Source organism: Gopherus flavomarginatus, chromosome 6 (assembly GCF_025201925.1).
Source record: "Gopherus flavomarginatus isolate rGopFla2 chromosome 6, rGopFla2.mat.asm, whole genome shotgun sequence".
Lineage (NCBI taxonomy): Eukaryota > Metazoa > Chordata > Testudines > Testudinidae > Gopherus > Gopherus flavomarginatus.
The window spans coordinates 21,761,944-21,787,699 of record NC_066622.1 but is presented as its reverse complement, the minus strand read 5'-3'; the positions used below and the strand labels follow the sequence as shown (position 1 = coordinate 21,787,699).

At 39.4% G+C, this 25,756-nt stretch overlaps 1 protein-coding gene across 1 annotated transcript in view; it reads left to right on the top strand.

The window, feature by feature from the left end:
• The window catches only part of TXNRD3 (thioredoxin reductase 3), a 32,529-nt gene extending 7,164 nt beyond the window's left edge, over positions 1-25,365 (top strand). The window contains exons 2-16 of the mRNA XM_050960841.1: positions 3,642-3,702; positions 5,193-5,302; positions 6,743-6,859; positions 7,482-7,554; positions 8,849-8,968; positions 9,492-9,634; positions 11,480-11,595; positions 11,708-11,933; positions 12,206-12,298; positions 12,807-12,883; positions 14,215-14,371; positions 14,619-14,726; positions 21,329-21,424; positions 23,494-23,628; positions 23,992-25,365. Coding sequence (XP_050816798.1) covers positions 3,642-3,702; positions 5,193-5,302; positions 6,743-6,859; positions 7,482-7,554; positions 8,849-8,968; positions 9,492-9,634; positions 11,480-11,595; positions 11,708-11,933; positions 12,206-12,298; positions 12,807-12,883; positions 14,215-14,371; positions 14,619-14,726; positions 21,329-21,424; positions 23,494-23,628; positions 23,992-24,054 — 1,695 coding nt within the window. The 3' untranslated portion in view covers positions 24,055-25,365. The remainder of the gene's footprint in view (positions 1-3,641; positions 3,703-5,192; positions 5,303-6,742; positions 6,860-7,481; positions 7,555-8,848; positions 8,969-9,491; positions 9,635-11,479; positions 11,596-11,707; positions 11,934-12,205; positions 12,299-12,806; positions 12,884-14,214; positions 14,372-14,618; positions 14,727-21,328; positions 21,425-23,493; positions 23,629-23,991) is intronic.
• The last annotated feature ends 391 nt before the right edge of the window (positions 25,366-25,756 follow it).

The window sequence follows — 25,756 nt, the reverse complement described above, 5'->3', positions numbered from 1 at the left end:
ATAACTCACTGGCATCCCCCAAAAGACTGAAGTCCTCTACCCCATAAATATTAATCCCATCAAGCGCCGCTTTTCCAAAAGTGTACATAAATAGCCCCTTCAGGGTGCCCAAATACTCATGCTCTTTTGGAACCAATGTAACACAATTGAGAGCCCCTCAGAGAGAAATCTGACCTCACACTTTCTTAAATCAAGGGTATCTTCTCCCTAATTGCCTGTCCCCATGTTCCCTTCCTGGCAGTCAGAAGTTTAGGGTTGCCATGGGCATGGGGTTGCATCCCTGACCATCTTGGCTAATAGCCATTTATTCACTGAACCCAGTTATACTTTTGGCCATCAACATCCTATGGCAATGAGTTCCACAGTTTAACTTGCTGTTGTGTGGCAAAAGTACTTCCCTTGTTTGTATTAAACCTGATGCCTAGTTTAAAACAAACAAACAAAAAAACCTGCCTCTCCTTTTTTCCATACTGTCATTTTTGCAGTCTCTCAATAAGTAGCTTCCTAGCCGTGTAGGAGTTGATAGGCCAAAAACAGGAATCTTCAGTAGTTCTTTTAAAAAGAAAAATTAAAAAGTGCAGCCAGAGATCATAGCCAGGTAAGAGATTACTTATGAAGGAGCCTGCTGCATTTTGCACCATCTTGTGTTTTCTGGGCAGACTTACGTTGGAGACCCATGTAGAGCACGCTGCAGTTGTCATATCTGGAGATGATAAAGGTCTGGATCATAGTAGCAAGATCCTCATCTTAAAACTGGTTGCTTCCTCACCTAAAAGACAGGTGTGCTACTTCCTAACCACATGCAAAAAGTGTCCCTCATCACTGAATCTGTTGTCATCCCATAATAGCTGGGGATCCAGCAATACATCTCAGTGTGGCCATTCTAGTATAAATGACTGAATGGGTTCTCAAGGTCCGTAGGGGTTATCTTTACAATCCCCAACCCATCAGCATCATTATCTGGATTTGAGCTTCAGTCAGATAGCTGTCAGTTGTGCTCCAATCTGTCCCAAAGACCAGATCAAGCATTCAATAGCACTGGCAGGATTAGGTGAGAGCATGTTGTCATCTGCCTACTGAAAGAACTGTAGTCCATGCCTCCTCACTAACCTTCCTAACAATCCCATGTGTGCAAGTTGGAACAAGAGGAAAGAGAGAGAACCTCAATAACGGTGCCTTCAGGAAGGAAGAGCAACCACTCTGTAACACCTTCCAGGAATGCAGTGAAGAAAAGACTAAGGCACCCAAGAACAGCCCTAGCCTGTCCTGCTACAGGCAAGGCAATTGTATATAAAATAGGTGATAGAGCTTACAGTATTGGTATGGGTACCTTGTCTTCATCTCTGAAAGATGATCAGTCAGTGATATTAAGAATGCTGTTTGGAGAGTTGTTGTAGCTGTGTTGGTTCCAGGATTTAGAGAGTCAAGAAAAATGAGGTGGTAATAACTTTTAATGGACAGACTTCTGAAAGGAGCAAGTTTTTGAGCTTCACAGCTTCTCTCTTCCACCAACAGAAGTTTCTCCAATAAGAGATACCTCAATCACCATGTGTATAATATGTCATGAACAATGTTGTAAGTTCTTGCAAAAGATGCATGACTTCCTCTGGATTTTCTCATAAGACTTGAGGCTCTCTTTTATGCATTTGATATTGATGTTAACAGCCTTGTTCTATAAAAAAATCTCTGGTGCTGACCTAGTTTGATCTTTGGTCTTTTATTTTTGTATAATCCTGTATTCTGTGTACATTAATTTCAATAAAGCATTCTCTAAAAGGCAAACTTTTATTAGTATGAGTAAGTGACAAGCATCAGCTTTTAAATTGCTTATTTTATATATTAAATGACTCAATAGGAGCTATGTTGTATCCATACTTGATCTAGCAACTTGGTAAACTTAAGTATCTAATTTTGTTTGCAGCAGTTATCCCTTCAAAGTCTAACATCTTGCTTTGTAGCATTAACATTATATAAGTACCTCACATTAGTTAACACTATTTTAACCTTGCAAACTGCCACTATTCTCAATTATAAAACTGAAGGAACAGTCTAAGTTACCTTAACTGATCATTAGGAATGCTGATTATTTCCTCAAACTATTTTAATTTCTCTAATTTTTTAGTGTGAAGTTGATCAGCAAATATTCCTTGACCAGAGGGGTAGGGAGACTAGTAGGGTATATTATACCTTTCAAGTGTCCTGCCTTGTGCAGGACACGCCGCATCTGGCCCTGATTTTTAAAGTTGTCCTGCTTGCTGTTGCAAAGTCCCTGTTCAGTGCTCAGCAAGTCTTCCTGGTTGCAAGCTGCACATCTTTGTGCTTAGCATCGTCATGTCTCCCATTTGCAAGCAAGTTTAGTAGCACTGGCCACTTATGAAAGTAAACAGCTATAGTTTTCTACATAAAGTGTGATTTTTTCCTATACAATCACTGGTTAGTTTCATTATTAGAAGTTCCAGGCTATTTTTAAAAATAAAACTTCAGTAAAGAAAATGTAATGTCTGTCCATTTTGAGGGTCGCTGTTCATTTCCAAGTCCTGAAGATTGAGAGAGATGGTAAATTTGTGTTCCTAATCCTGGTGTGGGTTGTCAGCCATGGATCTAGTAACTTTCTAGTGAAAGTAGAACTTCTTTTTAGATTTCAGCCTAATTTTGCTACTTAATAGCTTCCTCACAAAACTGTCCCATCGCCAAAGAGTCTTTGGCCATATGTTTCTATCTGTTTACTAAATAAATAACCATTGGGTTTTCTATCCTCTACATCTACTTCTTGAGGTAGCCACTTTGATATCTTGGGCTGGTTACTTCTAACACAATATAAGGGGGTAAAAAGACAATCTGCTACTAAGCTTTTTGTAGATGAAGTTCTCCCATCTCCTTCAGGAGAAGCATGGGATTGGATACCAAAGTCTGAATCCTGTTGATTACCTAAACATACTTCTACACCGAAAATGAAGATGTGATTGTAGCACAAGTATTGCTTTAATCTAGCTAGTGCAGCCATAACTTCATTGTAGATGAACCATCTCAGGAAGCTTGCCACTGACTGTGAGTATGTACTTGGGTTGCTAACACCTAGTGAAGTGCTGGCCGCCATGGCTTGGCTGCTATTGTTAACCGCAATAGCTGGATTAAAGCTAGAACAGATATGCCTACTTGCACTAGTCGTACCATCGTTTGTAGTGTGAATACCACCTTTGGTGAATCACATGCAACAGCAAAGGGGCTGCTTCTGAAAAGTAATGACTTAATATCTGCATAACTCACAACTGTTTTAAGACACTATCTATGTAATCATGTTCAATAGCAGATCTTGGTCCTAAACGACATCTAAATATCAAGAATCAGAGGGGTAGCCATGTTAGTCTGGCTCTGTAAAAGCAGCACAGAGTCCTGTGGCACCTTATAGACTAACAGACGTTTTGAAGCATGAGCTTTTGTGGGTGAATACCCACTTTGTCAGATGCATCTGACAAAGTGGGTATTCACCCACGAAAGCTCATGCTCCAAAACATCTGTTAGTCTATAAGGTGCCACAGGACTCTGTGCTGCATCTAAATATCAAACTTTCGACTTCTGAAAATGCAGTGCCCTTGTTCGCAATAGCAGATATCAAATGACACTACTCTGATTTGTTACAGGTGAAAGAACTTTTTCATTCTATGGGAGTAGACTACTATGCTTTGGAACTTGATTTAACTGGTAAGTTAAAAATGACAGCTTGTGTTGAGATGCATAAATATATATTTCATCCAACTTAATCCACTCTTTTTTCCTATAACCTGTCTTGTACTGATCAGAGACATTAGTTCTGTCTTGAATGATGCCTCGTTTAGTGCAAAGTTACAACAGCATTTAAAATGCATGATAAACTCTTATATCACAAGGCACTTTTTTTAAGTAAAAACCTGATTTATTTAATCAAATAGAAGTTTGATGGAGGTGTCAGGAAATTGCCCACTGTTCTGCCTTGCAGGAAAAGTCAATCTTTCGCCTAAGTTACTTTTTTTGTGTTCCCAGATGAATTGTTAATATTTTACTTGAGTTAGAAGCAACCTTTGTGAAGTAGTTTGCTGAGTCATTGGTGGGAAAAAAAGACTAAATTCTGTTGCTCAGGCTGTAGCCAGTGCCAGTTTTTATTAAAGCTGGGAGTTCTGAGGTTACATTAGTCTTTTATGTTAAAATTACTTTAATTCTTGAAAACAGGTAAGGGGTTTTACTGGGCATTAATTGGTTGTAAAGATGGCTGAGTCATTGCGAATATATTTAGAAACTTCAGTGGTCATATATTTTTATCTTAAAATTTTGCTATTTATACTGTTTCCCAATTTAATACTTCATAACCTTCCAAAAATAACATTGTGTTGAATAGTTTGAAAGACTGTACTAACTGACTTTCACTGAAGCTTCCCTTTCTGGTTTAGCATTCTTTCCATGCTAGAGAGGTTCCTGCACAGTAAATGGATCCTAATCTGACAAAGGGAACTGTAATATACATATGGATTTGCGGAGTCCATCTTCCATTTTGAGATAGTGGTTGTGTGTTAAAGCTCTTTTTAATAAATAAGACTTTGCTTAATTTGCATCTTCTGAGATTATTGGCACTGTCTGAGTGGGGTTAAATAAAACTAAAATGCATTTGAATATTCCCACAATTAATCCCACACATCTCCTGCACTGGCTGGACTATATTTAGATTTCCTAAAACCACCAAAGAGGTGAACAAGTTCCAAAGCCCAGGGGGGCCTAATGAAGAACACCCTGCCAGCAATTTTGTATTGAGTTATCTCAAATGCCTCCACTGATACTGACTGTGGCAATATACATAGGCAGGGAGGTAGTATCTCTCAAATATGCAGGTCCAAGCAACGTATGGCTTAAATTTCTAAACACCACCTGCAAACTCTCTCATTTAGGTTTGTGAAGCTTCAGTTCATTCCATCTATCTAGACACATACTCTTGTAGGGAGGTACAACTTCTGAAAACTTTTTTTTCTTCAGAGCTTGTGCTTTTGAAGAATGTCTACAAATGTGCCATGTCTGAAACAAATATGTTGATTTTATGGAGGGCTTGTGATGTGCAGTTTGTTGGAAAAACACTTCTGTTCCAGTTTTTAAAAAACATATTTAAGTGCACTTTTAGTGAGGATTGTTTCAAACTCTCTCATAGTAATTTTTTTTAATATCCTTAGATGATGGACCCAATATTCAGCAAGTGTTAGTAGAAGTGACTCGCCAGAGGACTGTGCCCAATGTGTTTGTGAATGGAACACACATAGGTGGATATGATAAAACTTATCAGGTAATCTTGCTTTTCTTGATATTGAAATGAGCAGTGGCTAGAAATGAACTGACTAGATTACTTATCTCTGTTTCTAAATACAGCCTCTAATCACTTGATACCTCTGTTGCAACCACTGGTTGCAGCCTGTAACAAGTCTCTTGGAAGTAGCCCTTTAGTGTGCCACTGGTTGCAAAATATGCTGGTGAACTAACTTAATGTGTTTACTTATTCCAGTCCCATAATGTCAAGAAGGAAAATAAATTAAAAAAAAAAAACTATTAAAGAGAGAGTTGTTCCATCCTGCTACAACCTTTAATTCTTGCCTTTTTGATGTTATATACCAGGGGTCGGCAACCTTTCAGCAGTGGTGTGCCGAGTCTTCATGTATACATTCTAATTTAAGGCTTCACATTTTAATGTTTTTTAGAAGGTCTCTCTAAGTTTATAATATATAACCAAACTACTGTTACATGTAAAGAAAACAAGGTTTTCAAAATGTTTCAGAAGCTTTATTTAAAATTAAATTAAAATGCAGATCTTATTAATTTAGTGTGATCCTTGCCCTTGCTTTTCCTTCCTGAGTTTTCCAATGTCTGGTGGCACATACTTGGGTACTTTAAGCTGCACACAGGCTTCTGAGTAATCAGTTGATAGCAGGCTGGCAGGAGGTCAGCAGCTGGAACCCCAGATTGGCAGCTGAGGTGAGTGGAGCTGGCAGCTGGTAGGGCTGAGCAGGACCGGAAGCCTGGACCCTGTCTGGCAGGGGGCCTGCGCTGGAACTTCAACCGGAAGCAAGGTGAGTGGGGCTGCACGGGGACCCTGGCTGGCAAGAGGCCAGCAGCTGGAACCCTAGAGCTGCAGCAGGTCAGCCCACCCCGCTCTGGGGTTTTGGTTACTGGCTCCTGCCAGCTGAGGTCTCAGCCCACTGCCAGCCTGGGGTTCCTTCACCCAGGCCAGCAGCAGGCCCTGAGTGGGACTGGTGGCGGGACCCCAGCTGGCAAGGGGCCAGCAGCAGGAACCCCAGAGTGGCGGTGGGCTCAGCCCACCCTGCATGCCATCAAAAATCAGTTCGCATGCCACCTTTGGCATGTGTGCCGTAGGTTGCTGACCCCTGTTATATACAATGGGTAGAACCACAAATGGAGTGAGCAATGGGTCATCAGTGATTTCTTGACTTGTTTTTTTTTTTTGGTATGTAGCTTTTGCCATGTGACTTAAACATAACATTAGAAACAGAAAAGGAGAACATAGTCCTGTGAAAGGTTCTTTAATTATGAACTTTTAAGTATCATGTGAGGACTCCCTTTCTAGCCTCCAGATTTGAAAAACTGTGTGCTAGTGATCCTCTTTTTAATAAAGAGGGTAGGAGCATCAGACATGATGACGTAGGTCATGGAAAAGCTGTGTAATTCACACTTGAACATACAGCTGTCTGAGTAACCCATATGTTTGTTACAGGCTTACCAGAGTGGCTCACTGCAGAATATGCTAGGGAATTGCATAGATGATGCAGAAGTTTATGATTACGATCTTATTGTTGTTGGTGGTGGCTCTGGCGGACTTGCATGTTCCAAGGTATGCACTCGGGTTTGCACTTGTATACTGAATTTTGTCTTTCTCTCAACTATGCATATAAGATTTCTCTTGAAACTCTTGTTCTATGCACCTGTCATTCTAATGCAATATATTCTACATTTCAATGAGTCTTCCTATTCATTTGAATTTAATGGACTGAACACTGATGTAACTAGTGCAACATGCGCTCCTTCATGAGCTCACAGTTCAGAACTTTGGGTCAGATTCTTACTTTCCCATAGTATAGTCACTTTTTTTGCATTAGTCTTTAACTTTGTCAAATTGCTCCTGGACCAGGAAATAAGAACCAGAGTAAGGAACTTAGGGAAACAACAGCCTTTGTTTCTGGAAGCTTGTTCAGAAGGGTTGAAGGTTCAAAATATTGATACCTCTTTTGACTGGGCAGTGGAGGACGAGGGATGACAAACAACATGCATGATATTCCCTTTAGATAGTTACTGTTGACAGTGCAGGCTGTTGTATAGGGTTGCTTCTAGATAGTTCTTCTCCAGGTGTGATGAACATCTTCAAAGGGTTGGAAGTGAAAATCGGGCTGCTCTGGTCCTCTTCAGCTTCTGATCAAGTTCAGCAGTTCATATCTGACTTCCTTTTTTTAATACAGGAAGCTGCTGCCTTAGGAAAAAAGGTCATGGTGCTAGACTATGTTGTACCAACACCGTCGGGTACTTCATGGGGTAAGGTTCTTTTAATGGTCCTAGCCTCAAATCACTATATATGCATACACAGATTAAAATGCTGGTGTCAAGCATTGCTTGAATTGTTTTAGTGTCAAGGTTTTGCATTCTTATACTATGCTAGTTATATGGACATGAGGCTGTAATTCTACAGCATAAATGATGGAGGAAATAAGCCTCACTCAACCTGCCTGTTCTAGATGGATTTTTCTACCCAACCTGCATTTCACTATTTACTTCAGTTTCTTAACAACTCTTGGATTTCACATTCTCACTAAATTCTTTGCTACATAACCTTCCCTATTTAAATCTTAAACATTTTTAATCCCTTATAGGGAAGCTGATGTTTGTAAAGCACATTTTAAACTCCTTAAGACAAAAATGTTAGTTTGAATTGGCTTCACATGTGAGAGAGTGGCTGAATTACAGACTCCTCTCATTATTTTAGCTGAAGTACTTAGCACTGTGATACATTCAGTATTTCATAGGCCCAAAGGGACCGTATTTCTGCAGTAGATGTTACAAGCACCTCAGAAATGGATGCTTTTCCTGTGGTCTCAGGAATTATTCACTTTCCCTTTACCCTGCTCTTTGCTGTTTTGACACTTTTTTGATCCTGACTCCTATAGAAGAGATCAATGCTCATCCTTTCCATAAGTAAACTATGTTGTGTAGAGAATCTTTGATCTGATAGCTGGGACAAAACCTGCCAACACAGCACCTCGTTTTTGTCCTCCAGAACAAGAGAAAAACACTGAGTAATAGTATTGGAGCTCCTGAAGAAAGCACGTATTGAATTTTCTTACAATTATTCGTAAGAGGAATATTTGCCTTCATTTCTTTTTTGAAATTTAGCTCAGTCTCTGACTCCATAGAATAGGCATGGTTAACACTACAGACTGGTCTCTTGCACTTCGGTATCATGAAAGTGTCATTCTCTTCTATCTGACTACAGAATAAGTGAATTAGTTCAAAACTACTTTATATATGTGAATGTGTTGGGCCTATGCTTAAAGCTTTACTTATGTAGCCTTCTTGGTATTGGAGTTAAAGCTAAAATGTAGTGCTTAAGTAAAAATTGTTACTTTGTCAACTTTATCCAATTACATACTGCATCGTAAGGTATGTAGTTGTAAAGGAAGTTGTCCATCCATTGCTTGCATATGTACAGAAATTAATACTAATGAATGGCTAGACAGCGGAATACATAAAGCATGTCATAAAAGGCAGAACTGCACATATTAAGTTAATGCTGGTGTTAACATTAAATAAACTTTTTTTCTTTCCATCACAGGACTTGGTGGCACTTGTGTAAATGTAGGTTGTATTCCTAAGAAACTCATGCATCAAGCTGCGCTTCTGGGACAGGCACTTCAAGATTCAAGGAAATTTGGCTGGGAGTATGATGAGCAAGGTCAATAACACTGAATACTGGTGCGGGAGGATGCAGATCAGAACTTTTGTTTGAGCTTACATAAGAATGCTTTTAGTATAGAAGCGACTAAATAGAATTCAGTTTGCCACTTGTACAACTTTTCCCTCCCTCTCCCCCAAAATCTTTTGTGAAGGCACTTAAACCTGTTTGATGCTTCATTCCACCATAACTTGCATAAGCTAGCTTGTTTGGCTACTTGCAGATGGGTTTTATAAACCTAGATAACTTTGCAAATTGCACTAAAAGAGGCAAGCCATTTTTATGTCTGATAGATATGAAGTATCCCTGGAAAAACTTAATATGAGACTTATTACGTGAAATGCGTATTTGTATTGTGCTTGGGCTTGCTGATTTAGTGAGGCATTGCTTAACTTGTTGTTTTGCCATCATTTGAGTTATGACTAATTAGCAGTTATTTATTGTAAGCTTCTGTTGATCATGAAGTTACTGAGTTTATACTTCAGTTTCTTTTTAACTATAAAGCTTCTTGTTTCTCTTTTAGTTAAACACAACTGGGACACCATGGTAGAAGCAATTCAGAACTACATAGGCTCTTTAAATTGGGGTTACAGGGTGTCCTTGAGAGAGAAGACTGTGACATATGTTAATGCCTATGCAGAATTTATCGAGCCACACAGAATAAAGGTACCTACTGTTTGTTTAGCTTATTTTTCTCTGACCTGTTAAGAATCACTCACCATATGACCTAAAACTGCTCTTTAGTTGAAACCTAGTATGTAAAAGGTTTCAGCTTAATGTGATACTTTACTTATCTCACTTAAAGAATTTGAATTTACTGGTTTAAGTAGACTTATTAGGACAGTGGTTACTGGAGCATAATTGCATACTAATACAGGTTATGTAGAAATAGTGTGGGGATCTGCAAATAGAGAATCTTGCATAAGTGGAGAGGTAGAGCTTGAGTGTGTAACAGACTGTGTGACTTGATTCCAAAATTTTAAATGAAAAGCTATGAAACAAAACTATTAAATTGCCTTAATGTTTGTATACAATTGGTGTTAACTTAAATCTGTAGCAATTACAAGTCAGGAGTTTACTTTCTTACATCCAAAATTCCTGGATAGCGTTGATTCAAGTTAAAACTTATTTTCTACTTGTAACTTGCCTCTTGCCTCATAACGTCACTGAAAATTGGATCATAATCTCAATGAGTAACTATAAATAATACTGCATACTGAGCCAAGAAAGCATTTAAAATTAGTTTGTAAGAGTGTTATTTTTAGAAAAACAAATAATGGCCTACTGATCAAAAGCTTTTTTATGTTAAAGCATGGAGGAGGATAGGGGAATTCTCTACATAAAGAGCCATATCCAAACCTTGCATGTTCCTCAAGTTCAGATCCCAACACTTTTACATGATGTAATAGAGTTGGAATAGTATTCTGTGTATTGCCATAGGAATGAAGCCACAAGACAAGGATACGCTTAATTTGTACTGCACAGCATGTATTATAGGTGACCATCAGATTGGACCAGGGTTTACCCAGGTAATGAGTGTAGCAATGAACAAAATGTTACATGTAGGTTCACTGCTATAGCTGTCTGATCCTGATGTAGGTAGTCTATTTTAGTCCAGCCTACACACAATTTTAAATCCCAACGGTTACACTGAATGAGGAGTAAAAGTACTTGGCTTATTTTTTACCAATGTTTTAGAAAAAATTCAGTTTCCAGCTGTTCATTTAGTAGAAGTTTGGTGCTGAGCTGGGCCATCCAATATAGGAAAGTAGAGCAGACATGGTTTTTAAGCTGCTACATGCAAGAGGACAAATCTGACATTCTTTCTCCCACAAGTTTGACTCATAGCTTCTCAAACCCCTTTCAAAAAGAGGCATTTTGCAATATGAAGTCCCAAAGACTGACTGCCTTTGAAGTTGAGGGAAACTTAAAATAAGCCATCCTCTTTCTTCCCACCTGAGGTATCAGCCTGTCTTAAAGCACTTTTCTAGTCTGTTCCTACACGAGCCTCAAAATTACTAACAGGGTGGATAACAATCTGTTTTGCCGCTAGCATCAACGTTGAACTCTTATTTCAAGTTCTTTAAGAAAGTTTGTCTTTCTCTTTATTTAATAACTAATGTAAAACTTAATTGTAAAATCTAAATTATCTTAAACCGTCTGAACCTGGCCCAAGTCAGTTAATCACTGTTCAATGCAACTAGTGTGGGGAGAGAATAGTCTAGTGTATTTTTCCCCCATGTAAACCAATTAACAATGGATGTTACTCTTAAGAAATCCTTTTACTGAGCTACATGGTACTGCTACAATAAAATGGCTTTTCACTTGGATCCATCTGAAATCAAAACTCATTTCTAAATCCTATTGCATTTATCAGCTCCTCGATAAAGTTGAGGTTTTTATTGTTGGCAGTAGGCCTTGTGACACAAGTTATTCCTGGCATCTATGAATACAATAGTTCTGTAATTCTGTTTTTTTTTTTTTTTTTTTTTTTTTTTTCCTGTATCTCAGGCAACCAACAGGAAAGGACAGGAAACGTTTCACACAGCACAGACATTTGTCCTAGCAACTGGGGAAAGGCCCCGATATTTGGGTATCCCTGGAGATAAAGAATACTGCATTACTAGGTGAAATGAGATGTTAGTCTCAATAAGACTTTTTTATTTTCTGTCTACTTTTGCACATGCAAATTTTAACGAAGCTGAATTGTAAAACAGTGTTTTCTGTGATTCTTTTCAGCGATGACCTCTTTTCCCTGCCTTACTGCCCTGGCAAAACTCTAATTGTGGGTGCCTCCTATGTGGCTCTGGAGTGTGCAGGATTTCTTGCTGGCATTGGTTTGGATGTCACCGTTATGGTGCGCTCCATCCTTCTTCGAGGCTTTGACCAAGAAATGGCAGAGAGAGCAGGTGCCTATATGGAAACTCATGGTGTTAAATTCATCAGGAAATTTGTTCCTACTCAGGCAAGTACTTTCACTTGTTTCTCTTCTTTCTTGCTAAATAACCAGCCTGAAAGGAAAAGATTATTCAGAATACATGTCTTGTGATAAAATGTGTTCCAGGAAAAGAGTTCAGCTCTATAGCAGATAAGCTGTATATTCTGTATGGCCAACCTTGTATGTTAAAAGCATTTCATTACTGAACATTCGGCAAGGTATTTGTGTGTAATGTGACAATGCAATAAGGATCTGCTGGTTAAGGTAACTTGACTAAGTTTATGAATTCTTTCCTGCAGATTGAAAGGTTGGAGGAAGGCATGCCTGGAAGACTAAAAGTGGTAGCACAGTCTACTGAGGGACCAGAAATTCTCGAAGGAGAATATAATACTGTAAATATCCCTGTTACCAGGCACTAAATGATGCCCACAAATATTTGTATCAAAGTACAATGTTTGTTAATGATCATTAAAGCTCTTAAATCATTTATACTATTTGGGAAGAAAGAAAGGGAAGTACAGTAAGAAGTTCTGTCAGGTTGCCAAAAATTATAGACTTTTCAACATTCCATGGAAAAGTAAGACTTCAGTATTCTGTCTTGTTGTGACCCTGTCTGCAGAATTGCTGAAACTTTAACTGTGCTAGTATGGGGTTGACTGTTTTTTGTAGATGGTGTCATATGTTATCAATTGTGTCCTCACTGTTGTTCTAGTGCCACAGTAATCTCTTCCCTGCTATCGCCTTTTTAGAACTAATTAGGCTTACTACTGACACCTTCACATTTAAGCAACTTTAGGATATGTGGCTTCAATTTTTCAATGAAAACGAAGCAACAGAATACTCAGAATAACATTGATAGAAAGGAGTTCTTGATAGCTTTTTTGGTTGGCTTTTTCCTAGGTTTTGATAGCTATTGGTCGTGATGCCTGTACCAGAAACATTGGTTTAGATAAGATTGGTGTCAGAATCAATGAAAAGTGAGTATCTGTTTTTTGTCTGGCATGTTCACTTCAGGACTGCTCTCAGCTTCGTAACCCTACCAGTAACTGATATTGATTTTTTTTTTTTTGAAATTTTTGCTTATACTTGTCAGTTGAGCATGGAGACTTTTTCAATATCTTTTGTCCCAAGAAAGGGAGCTTGAGTGTTACCTGTGTGTGTCGACACCTGCAAAACTGGACTTTGAAGCACATATTATGAGTTTTAAATGGTAGAACTACAAGCAACTACTTTTTAGTTCAGTTGCTCAGATGTCCGTAATGCTTCTCCTTTACTGATCTATGAGTAGGCTTGTGAAACTTGATTTTTATAATTTTGCCAGATAGTGTGTGGGTTTTTGAGCATTTTTAAATGTTTGGGTTTGGGGATTTTATGGTGGTTTTTTGTTTGTGTAGTTTTTTTTTCTTTCAGTTTTCAGCTGTGGGGAAATAGGGGTCAGACTGTGGGGAGTTCATTTAATGACAGAAGTTGAGATTGAAAAATTTAGACTTAACAATTTAAAAGATGTCAACATCACATGTTAAAATATACAGAGTAGACATTCATAAATCAGACTAAGTTCTCAGGCAGCTTTTCTTATTTTGCCTGTCTGTAAACTTTGATCATTTGAAAAAAATATTTCTAACATCCATTTGTGTGTGTACATTTGAATTGCTATTTACTGGTAAAATCTTAGCCTGCATTTGAGTTGTTTAGAAGGAATACCCGTTAAACTGAGGCTTTACACTTGCGTTTCTTAGAAAGGGCCCTTACAATGTTAAATGGTTTAATAATCTGCTTGTATAAGGCTGACTGGTGTTTCATTTTTTCTGATTGAACCTCATTGAGTTCAGTCTTCTGGTTTAACCAGATTAAGCTGGCATTATGAACAAAGTCAACAGTGCCCATTGACTAAATAGCTCTTAATACTTTGCTTTTCATCTGTGCTGATTAGATTTTTGCTTAGGAGGGGGAAATGTATTATTTCAGCAAGCTATATATCAAATATAAGGACAGATCCTGATTTCTCTCAAATGTCAATGCTGTTCAGATTTACACTTGTGTGCAGAGGTGAAAATCTGGCCCATTAAGTACTGACTGTTTTTGTTTGGCATTGTATGGGAGGGAAAGACAGTAGTCTGTGGCCCAAGGAGTTTATATTCTAACGAGAGAGGGCATAAATACTTTTTTTTTTTCTTTTTTTTCTTATGAGCAATTCCTGAAAGTATTCTAGTGTCTCTGTGTAGCAGAATAAGTCTCTAACCTTACTTTCTCAGTTCAGTTAGAGTACTGATCTACACTTTGTGGGTTTTTTTATTCTTTTGAAAAGGAATGGGAAAATACCTGTAACTGATGAGGAACAAACCAATGTGCCTCATGTCTATGCTATTGGAGATATCTTGGATGGAAAACCTGAACTTACCCCAGTTGCAATTCAGGCGGGCAGACTTCTAGCTCGCAGGCTTTTTGGGGGTAGCTTTATAAAGGTAAGAGCGTATTCTGTGAAAATATGAACTTTAGTTTCTCAGTGGTATTTACCTCGAGAGATTAGCAGGTGCTGGCTGAGAGTCTTGGGTCTTGTGCTACTATGACAATGAATGTTTGTAACCAAACAAGATTTGGTGGGGGGGGTGTGTGTATGTGGGGGGGGGGGGGTTGTTAGGGAAATTTTTGTCTGTACGCAGGTCATATGAACATGTAAATATAAAGAAAACTGAATTCTTTTAATTTTAGTGTGACTATGTCAATGTACCAACTACAGTGTTTACTCCTTTGGAGTATGGATGTTGTGGATTACCTGAAGAGAGAGCCATTGAAGAATATGGAAAGGAAAACATAGAGGTGAGAAGCTGAAGTCGTCTTCATTTCAAAGCTGCCTGTTTAAATGTGCTATTGTATCTTCTCACAAGGCTACTGGTCTAAATGAACATTGCAAGTATTGAGGCGATCCTTATTTAAACACTAGTGTAATCTTATAGCATTATACAAGTATTTTCTCTGACGGCTGATTTATTTCCAAAGCTTGTCTCTCACCAACAGAAGTTGGTCTAATTCAAAGATTTTTCTCATACACTTGGTGTCTCAAAAATCCAGAAGCATTTGCCTTTAGGTATATAGTTCCATGAGGCTCTTAGAGTTCTGGGAAATCCAAATTGGATGAGGGAAGGTAATTTCAGCTTCACTGGAACAGTGACTGTTGTCAGATGCTACCGGTGTGGTGCTCTGCTCTGCTCTCTCCTTGTTAGTATCACTCGGCTGCGTGCGTGTGTTCCCTCTTGTGCTGTCCCAGGTCTGCAGATAGCTGACACAGCAGACCCGAAGAGAACCCCCAGTGACCACAGAGTCTAGTAAGGTACGAAGGCACATCGGCCAGGTTTATTGCGCTCGGACACAATTGCAGTTCCTTGTAGGTTTCTTAGCCTAATTCAGGGCATACTACGAGAAAAGTGCCTCTTGGCAATGGACTCGGCTCAGTCAGTGGTGGGACTTTCCACTGCCCCCTCGGACGGACAAAGACATTGCCCCAAGGATGCATTCTTATACACAGGTACAAACGAGTTACACATCACTCCTGACGTATTGAGATACAATCCTTCTACATAGCAAGGTACAACCCCTCTACGTAATAAGGTGCCACCTCTCACCTTGTACATGTTGGTTTGAACAAAACAACTCTATCCATCATATTGCCCTTTTGCCCCTGTCATTGGGATGGGTCAGTCTGTTCCTTGTTATCTGTGTGGTATGTGCAAGTATGTTAATGTTCTGATCTTTAGTGTTCAGTACCTTTTTAGGTACGTATCTTCTTGCAGCATCAGCCCTTTCCTTGCCAGCTTCTGTGAGCAGGGCCTGCCTCTGGCTCACAGCTTCACTTTGCTTTATGTTAGCAAAGTCTTGGCCATTATTTTAGTTCAGGCCTCATACTGGGCCTCTGATACCAAAGTTTACATCTTAGGGCCTCCTCTTACTACAACTGTGTTGGTTCTTTTGAACCAATGTTGTTCATCCCGTTGTGTACCACAATCCTCTTACATGCTCATTTTAGGCCTGGTCTCCACTGTAGGGGGGAGCGTCTATGTAATAGTAGCAACTTCAGCTACCAGAATAGTGTAGCTGAAGTCACCGTATCTTATTTCTACTTACCTCCCGTTCTCCCAGCGCGGGATCAGTGGCCGCAGCTTCCCCGTCAATTCCGCTTACTCTCATGCTGGTGGAGTTCCAGAGTTGACGGGGAGCACGTTCAGGGATGGATTTATCACATCTAGATGAGACGCGGTAAATCGATCCCCAATGGGTCGATCGCTATCTGGAGGGTAGCGTGGATGTACCCTGAGGTGATGAGGTCCTGAGACTTCCCCTGTCTTCTGTTTTTTGTTCACTCTTATTTGCCCTGTTCCTCTGTAAACTGTTCCACTTCTCCTCCCTGACCAATTCTTGTGCTGCTGGCATGGGCTGACACCTGCTTTAGACGCTGATTTAATCTTCATTCCAATTTCTTATGTCTCCCGTCTTCTGGCAAAGTTTTTTCACAAATGTATTTGCAATAGAATTGTTTTTGTAGACTCAGCTCTGCAATTTATGCTTGTAATGCCAAATGTTTCCCTCTGATGTATAGAATCTTAGAACAGGAAGGGATCTCGAGGTCTAGTCCAATCCCCTGCACTCATGGCAGGGCTAATTATCTAGACTATCCCTGATAGGTGTTTGTCTAACCTCTTAAAAAATCTCCAATGATAGATTCCACTGCCTTCCCGAGACAATTTATTCCAGTGCTTAGCCACCCTGATAATTGGGAAGTTTTTTCCTAATGTCCAACCTAAACCTCCCTTGCTGCCATTTAAGCCTGTTGCTGCTTGTCCTGTCCTCAGAGGTTAAGAGACAATTTTTCTTCCTCCTTCTTGTAATAACCTTTTACATACTTAAACTGTTATGGTCCCCTCTCAATCTTCTCTTCCAGACTAAACAAACCCAATTTTTTCAATCTTCCCTCCATAGGTCATGCTTTCTAGACTGTTAATCATTTTTGTTGCTCTTCCCTGGACTCTCTCCAGTTTGTCCACATCCTTCCTGAAATGTAGTACCCAGAACTGGACACAATACTTCAATTGAGGCCTGAGTAGAGCAGAAGAATTACTTCTCATGTCTTGCTTGCAGCACTCCTGCTAATACATCCAGAATTTTTGCTTTTTTTGCAACAGCATTACCCTGTTGACTCATTTACCTTGTGGTCGACTATTATCCCCCAGATCCCTTTCTACAGTACTCCTTCCTAGGCAGTCTTTTTTTTTTTTTTTTTTTTTTTTTTTCCAGTTTTGTATGTGTGCAACTGATGTTTCTTCCTAAATGGAATACTTTGCATTTGTCCTTATGGAATTTCATCCTATTTACCATTTCTCTAGTTTTTGTTCATATCATTTTGAATTTTAATCCTATCCTCCAAAGCACTTGCCCCTCCCAGCTTGGTATCATCCACAAACTTTATAAGTAAAAAGAACAGGAGTACTTATGGAACATGAAACTGGGTGTTACCATACATACTATAAGGAGAGTGAGCAATTGCTAGAAATGGGCCATTTTCATTACCACTACAAATAGTTCTTTCTCTCCTGCTGATAATAGCTCACCTTAACTGATCACTCTCCTTATAGTGTGTATGGTAACACCCATTGTTTCAGTGTGTGTGTGTGTGTGTGTGTGTGTGTGTGTGCATCTTTCTACTGTGTTTTTCACTACGTGTTTCCAATGAAGTGCACTGTAGCCCACGAAAGCTTATGCTTAAATAAATGTGTTAGTCTCTAAGGTGCCGCAAGTACTCCTGTTTTTGCAGATATAAACTAACATGGCTGCTACTCTGAAAATTTATAACTGTACTCAGTATACCATTATCTAAAGCACTGGTGAAGATTATTGAGCAGAACCGGACCCAGAACTGATCCCTGCCAGACCCCACTCATGCCCTTCCAACATGACCGAACCACTGATAACTACTCTCTGGTAGTGGTTTTCCAGCCAGTTTTGCACCTGCCTTATAATAGCTCCAAATAGAGGGTGTGTGGTACTCTCTATTTTCACTAGTTTCTGTTTACAATTCAGCACTAACTTGGAAGTTACTATAACTTTAGTGCCAGCAGCCTAAAATACACTGGATGCTGCATATGCAATTCAAGGTGTGTGCACATGCGCGCACGCACGTACATGGGAGGGGGCCAAGCCCAGGATCTACATGGAGGCTGTAAGGGCATACATGGCAATAAGACCAGGGAGGGATGGGCCCCTCTTTATTCACAGTGATGAGAGTGCCCTCGCAACATACCAGTTTGGGACTGATGAGGTTGCAGCTCCCAGCACATGAATTTGGTTCCCACTCAGGATTGGGGCAGCAACAGCAGCAGCCCAGTTGGCTCTGGGGGCTAGCACAATTCAGGCAACGGTGTTTTGTCATTCTGAAGCATACAAAATATATCTGAGACCCCAGGTAGGGAATCAGTATTAATTTTCCATTGTATCCCCCCCCCCCCCCAAAAAAAAAAAGAGTTCAGTCCCAGGCAGTCTCTCAAAACTGGGTGACTGGGAAACAAAATGGCAGATGAAATTCAGTGTTGATAAATGCAAAATAATGTACATAGGAAAACAATCCCAACTATACATAGAAAATGATGCAGTCTAAATTAGCTGTTGCCACTCAGGAAAGAGATCTTGGAGTCATTGTGGATAGTTCTCTGAAAACATCCACTCAGTGTGCAGCAGCAGTCAAAGCTAACAATGTTGGGAATCATTAAGAAAGGAATAGAAAATCTCATATTGCCTCTCTATTAAATCCACCATACACCCACATCTTGAATACTGCATGTAGATGTGGTTGTCCCATCTCGAAAAAGATAGATAGGTATAGATATATATAGGAAAAGATTCAGAAAAGAACAACAAAAATTATTAGGAGAGATTAATGAGATTGGGACTCGTCAGCTTGGAAAAGAGACAATTAATGGAGGGGGGTGGGGGAGATATAATTGAGGTCTATAAAATCATGACTAGTGCGGAGAAAAATAAGTGCAGTTTACTCTCATAACACAAGAATTAGGGGTCACCAAATGAAATTAAAACAGACAAAAGGATGTATGTATTCACAAACAGTCACCCTGCTGAACTCTTTGCCGGAGGATGTTGTGAAGGCCAAGACTATAACAGGGTTCAAAAAAGAACTAGATAAATTCATGGAGGATGGGTCCATCAATGGCTATAAGCCAGGATGGTGTCCCTAGCTCCTGTTTGCCGGAAGCTGGAAATGAGTGATGGGGAATGAATCACTTGATTACCTGTTCTGTTCATTCCTTCTGGGGCACCTGTCATTGGCCACTGTCAGAAGACAGGATACAGGGCTAGATGGACCATTGGTCTGACCCACTATGGCCGTTCTTATGTTCTTAAGTAAAATATAGTATTTTAATTGCATATGCAGCAACCAGAGCAACTTAGGCAGCTGGCACCAAACAAACTAATGAAGATAAACTTACAAAACACCATAATGTAAACTTAGCTGTTCTAATACAAATGCTAAACAAAGCATAGCGATGGCCAAGCTTACATTTTATATTGCTCATAACCTATGTTAAGAATATTAAGGTTTCACAGTCAAGTGTTCAGAAGCTAGGAAATGCCAGAATTAGGTACCTGTGCAACCGTAATTCAGATCTTTATCATGCATACGCAGTCTTGAAGTACATGATCATGTACTTCTTCCACACAATTCTAGTCTCCATTTAGTTCATAGTGTGGACAGTTATGTGGAGCTGAATAAGGGTTATGTAGTGAAAGGCAAGTCTGTAGGATCCCTACCTCATTGGTGGCAACAGTTGAAACGTGTACAGTGAGTGAGATGGGGCTGCTGAAAGAGAGGATCATACCGCTGATCTCACAGGCACGTTGTGAAAATAAACTCACAACTCAATGTGTGAGAAGCAGTGACTGTAGTGATGAGCACTGCAGAAAAACCTAGGAGGAAATGAATAATTAAGTCTTCAGAATGAGGTTTGAATAGTGTGTAGTGAATGAGATGTGTGGATATACATTGAACAATGAAGATCAATATTAGATGGCTGCTCATTAAATGAGCAGTATCCATAAGTGCACAGAATAAGCAGGAGTTCTGTAGAAATAGTCAAAACTATCATCATGCATATGCATAAGGGTAGTGGATGTAAGGATACACAGCCTTATTCTGTTATTTCCTGTACTTTTGAGAGCTTGACTTTGCAACTTTATTGTTCTAAAGTAGTTATTTTGTATAATTTCCTATCCTTTTAAAAAGGAGAAACTACAAAACTGAAATTCCATCATGTGGCACACAACCTACATGGTTCAGCAGCAGGGTTGGAACCTATAGACCGCTGCCATTTGAACGAACTGAGTAACTGATAGCAGTATTAGGTTGTAATCCTCTGCTACCAACACTACAGAAGGGTGGGTCACTTTGCCAGTGGGTTTCACAGATATATACTGATGACAGAGAAATAGTGTGACTCTGGGATATTGGGTTCCACTTGAGGCTGTGGAGGGCAGTGTGCTCTAGCAGGCAGAGTCTTCTGCCCTGTCCCTTCCAACCTGTTCTAGTCTTCTCTTCCCCACCACTGGCTTCTGCTGTTAGTCTCCTTGCCCAGTAAATCCTAATCCTGCTGCTCCAGATTGCCTGGCCCAGTTCTCCCACACTTCCTGATCTGTCACTGTCCTTGCTCCCTCTGAGCCTCTGGTTGCCCACTCATGTTTTCAGTCTCCACCTTTCCCAGTCCTAGTTTCCCTGCACACCCATTGGTTTCCTGTTCTGCCCATCTTTCCTCCCCAGCTTCCAGACCTTCCCTCCTTGCCCAGCCAGTTATAGTCTCTGCCTCAGTCCTTCCCTCATAATGTCATAGGTCCAGTATTTGTGCCATGTGACTCAGACAGAGGGGACTTCCACACTGCCAGGGTGTCAGCCAGTGGGTGTCATTGAGAGCAGAGACAGACTCCTTGCATCCTGACACACAGGCCATACTTACTCTAAAGCATGGGGAACCACTGGTGCTTTCCACCCTTGTTCTCAGAAATGGCTGAACTGGTTTAACTGAAATTGTCCCAAAAAATTCAGTCTGAGGCTAGCACCTAGCATGGAAAACTCCTGCCCAAATGGTTGGTTATAAGCAACTGGGAAAACAAGATGTTTTGGGAAATGCCAGGTAAACTCAAAAGGTAATCCTACTAGCCCTGCATATAAACTTTGATTTGGAAGATTGGTGAGTGGGTGGAGCAGATCACTAAATCCTGTTAGAAATTGGAGGGTAATGCCATCAAATATTAGAGAAGTGGGTAGCTAGTAGGTTAGAAGTTTGGCTACAAACTCGGAAGTTTAAAATTTTAATTTAATCTATTCATAATTTAGTCTTAACACTACTTCCTCTTGCTCCCTGCAGGTGTATCACACTTTGTTTTGGCCTCTTGAATGGACAGTACCCAGCAGAGACAACAATACTTGCTATGCAAAAATAATCTGCAATAAACATGACAATGTATGTAATCTAAATTGGAATTTGTCTCCACTGTGAGCATGTGTTAACCTCAGAAGTACAATTTCTAGGCTACAGACTAAAAACATATTTACTGATTGACTTGAGGCCAGGGTCTCAGTTTATGGCCAATTCCAGACACTTGTTCTATTAATGCAGTATCCAAGTACATTTTATTAAAAAGTTAAACTTGTTCTTTTGATCCACCAGGTAACATTTGGTTGTGTCTAGCAGATTGAGCAATTGATAGTTGGTACCAGATTAATGCCTTATGAAACTGTATCAGTTCCATAACATTCATTTGGGAGTGGATTGGTATGGTTGTGCTCAGATTTTTATCTAGAGCGAGTTTGGGGAGGTGGTTGTGCCTTATTTCTGGTACTTCAGAAATTCAAATGTTTCATTGGGTTCCAGTTAAGTGACCTTGTTGCATGCCTTTTTCATAGAGTTTACACTTGCATATTCTTAAGTCTCTAACTTTCTTAAGGAAGTATACCCCTTCCTGTTCAGTTTCTCTCTCTCTTTTTGTGGATAGAAAACTCTACGCTGTACATTTTTAATAGGAAAAATGGGGTTTTGTTATAGGTCCGATATGATTTTAGCTGCAACAATACTTGGTACCTTCTAATACATAACCGACCAACCCTGAAGAAAACCTAATTTGAGAAATATAAAATACCCTAGCGGGGAAGATAATTTGGCATCAAAATGATTGGTAGTTGGGAATGGAAATGCTGTTTCTAAATACTGTATTGTATCTAGCTATGATTTGAGAGGAAGTGAACTTTTATTTATTTTCTTATCCTCTTCTGGATTTTTCAGTGACAGTCTAGTCTGTTTATAGGACTGATGTATCGCTGAGCATTAGAACTTCACTGTAGAAACTATATAAAAACACCTGGGGAAGAGGGACTACCTAGTGTGAATTTCAGACTCCTGTTTTGAACAAGAGAGGCTGAAACACAGCACAAATGGATGTTTGCGTATAAGTAATACTGCATTGTGAGATATATTTAGTATCCTGCCCTAAGTATTATAGCCAGACTCAGTGTGGAGCTAACTGCTAACACTGACACTTCATGGGAAACTTACACAAAAATTCTACTTTGAAACAGTCCTGTTGCTGAGTCTTTATTTAATAAAATGTACAAGAGAAATTAATACAGAATTTTTGTTGCTTAAAGACAACTGCCAGTTTCCTCCATTGCCTACAAGTTATTCTTGTCTGCAACCTCATTTGCCACTGCAGCCAGCTGTGACTTCAGAAACCAATTAAGTTGATAAAACTCAAACCTACATAGCCATATTTACTTGTTTCAGTAATGAGCAGGGAAGAGAAATAGCCAGCTAGGTAAAATTCTCTAAATAGAACTTTTTTGCAGGCATCATGAGTAGGTATTTAAATTCTGCCTTCATATAAAGAAACATAGTACTACTTCACAGATAGCAACAATCTGAATGTACTGTGTGTCCCTAAAATAAAGAGCCAGCTGGCATAGAACTAGGCTTTCACTACACTGGCAAGTGAAAGACCTCACTTTTGTCATTCAGAGGTGTTAATAAAACACCCTCCCAAAAGACATAAATTTTGTGGACAAGTGCCAGTGTGAACAACACTAACGCCGCTCGTTGAGGATAGAAGTTTTTTTTGTAGGTGAGAGCGCTCTCCTGCCAACAAATAGCAGCTACACTGTGCGCCTTTTAGTAGTACAGCTGTAGCAACACAGCCATGGCGCTAAAAGCCTCATAGTGTAGACATAGCCTTACTGTGAGCTGTATTTCTGAATTATGGTGCTTGATGTAATTCTAAAACGCATTCTGTGTATTACTAGTGAAATCCTCCCCCTGCCCCAAAAACATGGTTAATTTGACTGGAAGTGGAACTTGAAGCTTTCATTTACTGACTTGACTGATGCTTATAGATGCCTCAGAGCATCTGTGTCAAGTGTACTATTGACTCCATTCATTTCAAGACAAATCTTAAGTGAATTGGAAGTCTCTCTTCAAATGTGAATATGAAAATTTACCAATACAAAACCTACTTTGCTCTGACCTAATTTTTTTCTTTAAAGAACCGTGTGATAGGATTTCATGTTCTTGGACCCAATGCTGGAGAAATTACCCAAGGTTTTGGTGCAGCAATAAAATGTGGTCTCACGAAAGAATTACTTGATGAAACAATAGGTATACATCCAACATGTGCAGAGGTAAGGGGGAAACATCAACTTTTTCAAACCAAGAGTTAGTTAATACTTAATATTGAGGGAAGTTGCACATGTGCAGGAAGAGAATAGACCCAAGGTGACTTAAATCTAAAATGTCATCACAATAAATATTTTATATTGTATTTTGATGGAAGTTCAATGTTACTTTGGCTTTTTTAATATACAAAGTATGACATTTCTTGTAAATAATTATGCAGTCGGCATTTTGTCTTGTCTTATTTCTACATTTGTAGAAGCCTAGCCTGTGGTATACTATAAGGGGCAACCAACAGCCAGTTAGACTACTGCACAAAGCATTAATAAATCCCAAAAGTCATTTATTTTGTTTTGTTTGTTTTTTTACAGGTGTTCACTACAATGGAAATTACAAAATCTTCCGGAAAAGATATCACTCAGGCAGGCTGCTGAGGTTAAACCCTGCTGTTTTTATCTGTTTCTTGTCATGTACACTTATCTCTTTGGAAGACTTAAGGAGTGAAATACACTTGAGTAAAATAAATGAAAGCAGCAGTAGCATCAAATCTATTACAACTAGAAACAATGCATTTCTTAAGCTTCCTCAGTAGATAATGTTGGCAATGGAAAGAATACAACAGCAGGGAAAACGCGAACTATAAATCCTGACTTGCTTGGAAGTGGCACGTAAGTGCTTTTTTGAAGTTTTGGCTCAGAACCGCATTCTGAGGTGAGCTATGACTGATGACTTACCTTGCAAACTTAGGAAACCTCTTTATCCAGTCAGAAAACTGAGCTTCCTTCTGAAGGAGCTTCTGAGTTGCATAATTAATTTAAAGTTAACTCATTAAGTTCCAGTGTGTGTGTTGTAGGGTTTTTTGTTTTTGTTTGATATGACTGTTCGACACAAGAATGAATGTATATAATTGTATTACTCTTGCCAGCAGCTCATTTTACAGTTCATGTTGGGTCACTTGTGTTTGCAGTGACTAACATGGATTTTAATGCTGTTCTTGACTTAATTTCAAAAAATGGTCATAAATCAAATATGGATGCTAGGCAGTGCAGCTAATGCACTCGTCTAAAGACCTGGCTCAAGTACCAAATAAGTTACAGGTGAGAGAATTTTGTGATCTTATCTGTCTTAATAGTTGCTTTGCCACCATAACTAGTAATATCTTCCTGAGTCACAAGATTTTAATAATAGGAATCTTTTGGGTCGGAGCTGAAGTATGTTGAAAACACTCCTAAAACTTGTTGATATTTGTCCTTGCAATCCATGAGCCTAATCAGTGCTGACAGTGTCAAGTTTTGTTTCCACATCAATGTAAAATACTACATCATGTAAAAGTAATCTAACCTACAGTTCTGGACTATATAATAAAATTGGAGTCTATATTACTGTCTTCTCTCCCCATATTATCTGTTCCATTAATACATTAGCTAGAGAAATGGCTACACCATGAGGCACTAGAATCCACTTTATGGACTTCAATGAACAACTTACTTTTTAAAATTGTATGTTGCAGCAGAGAACAATGACTCATGCTATCATACCCTGTGCAGTTCCTGTATAGTCAGCAGCTTGAAACTGTTCCCCCTTATTCTCATGTTATTTTCGGGAAGGTGTCCTTGAATTTAGTGCTTCAATTTTGTCCAAAGAGATGTTTTGAAAGACTATTTTGAACAGTCTTATATATAGTTTTTAACTATTTAATCTGTGGTGTATCATGGCATTTAAAGTTCAATAAATGAACAATTGCATATGATGTGTCAAATACTTTGATCAAGATGGCAACTGCCCTAGGTAGATATGCATCTTAGGGCTGGTCTACACTGGGAGGGTGGGGAATTGATCTCAGATAAGCAACTTCAGCTATGCTATTTGTGTAGCTGAAGTCAAAGTATCTTAGTTCGACTTACCTGGCTGACCTCACGGTGGCAAATCAACTGCTGTGGCTCCCCCTTCAACTCCGCTTACTCCTCCTGTTGAGGTAGAGTATGGGCATTGATTTGGGGATCAGTGGGTAGTAAAGACATGGCTTTAGACTTATTTAGGAGCCAGTGAACTAGATCTCTTAACACTTCTGGAAGATTTTTGTCAAGCAGTTATAATCATCATTTATTACTCAGTCTGTGTACGTGGAAGGACCAC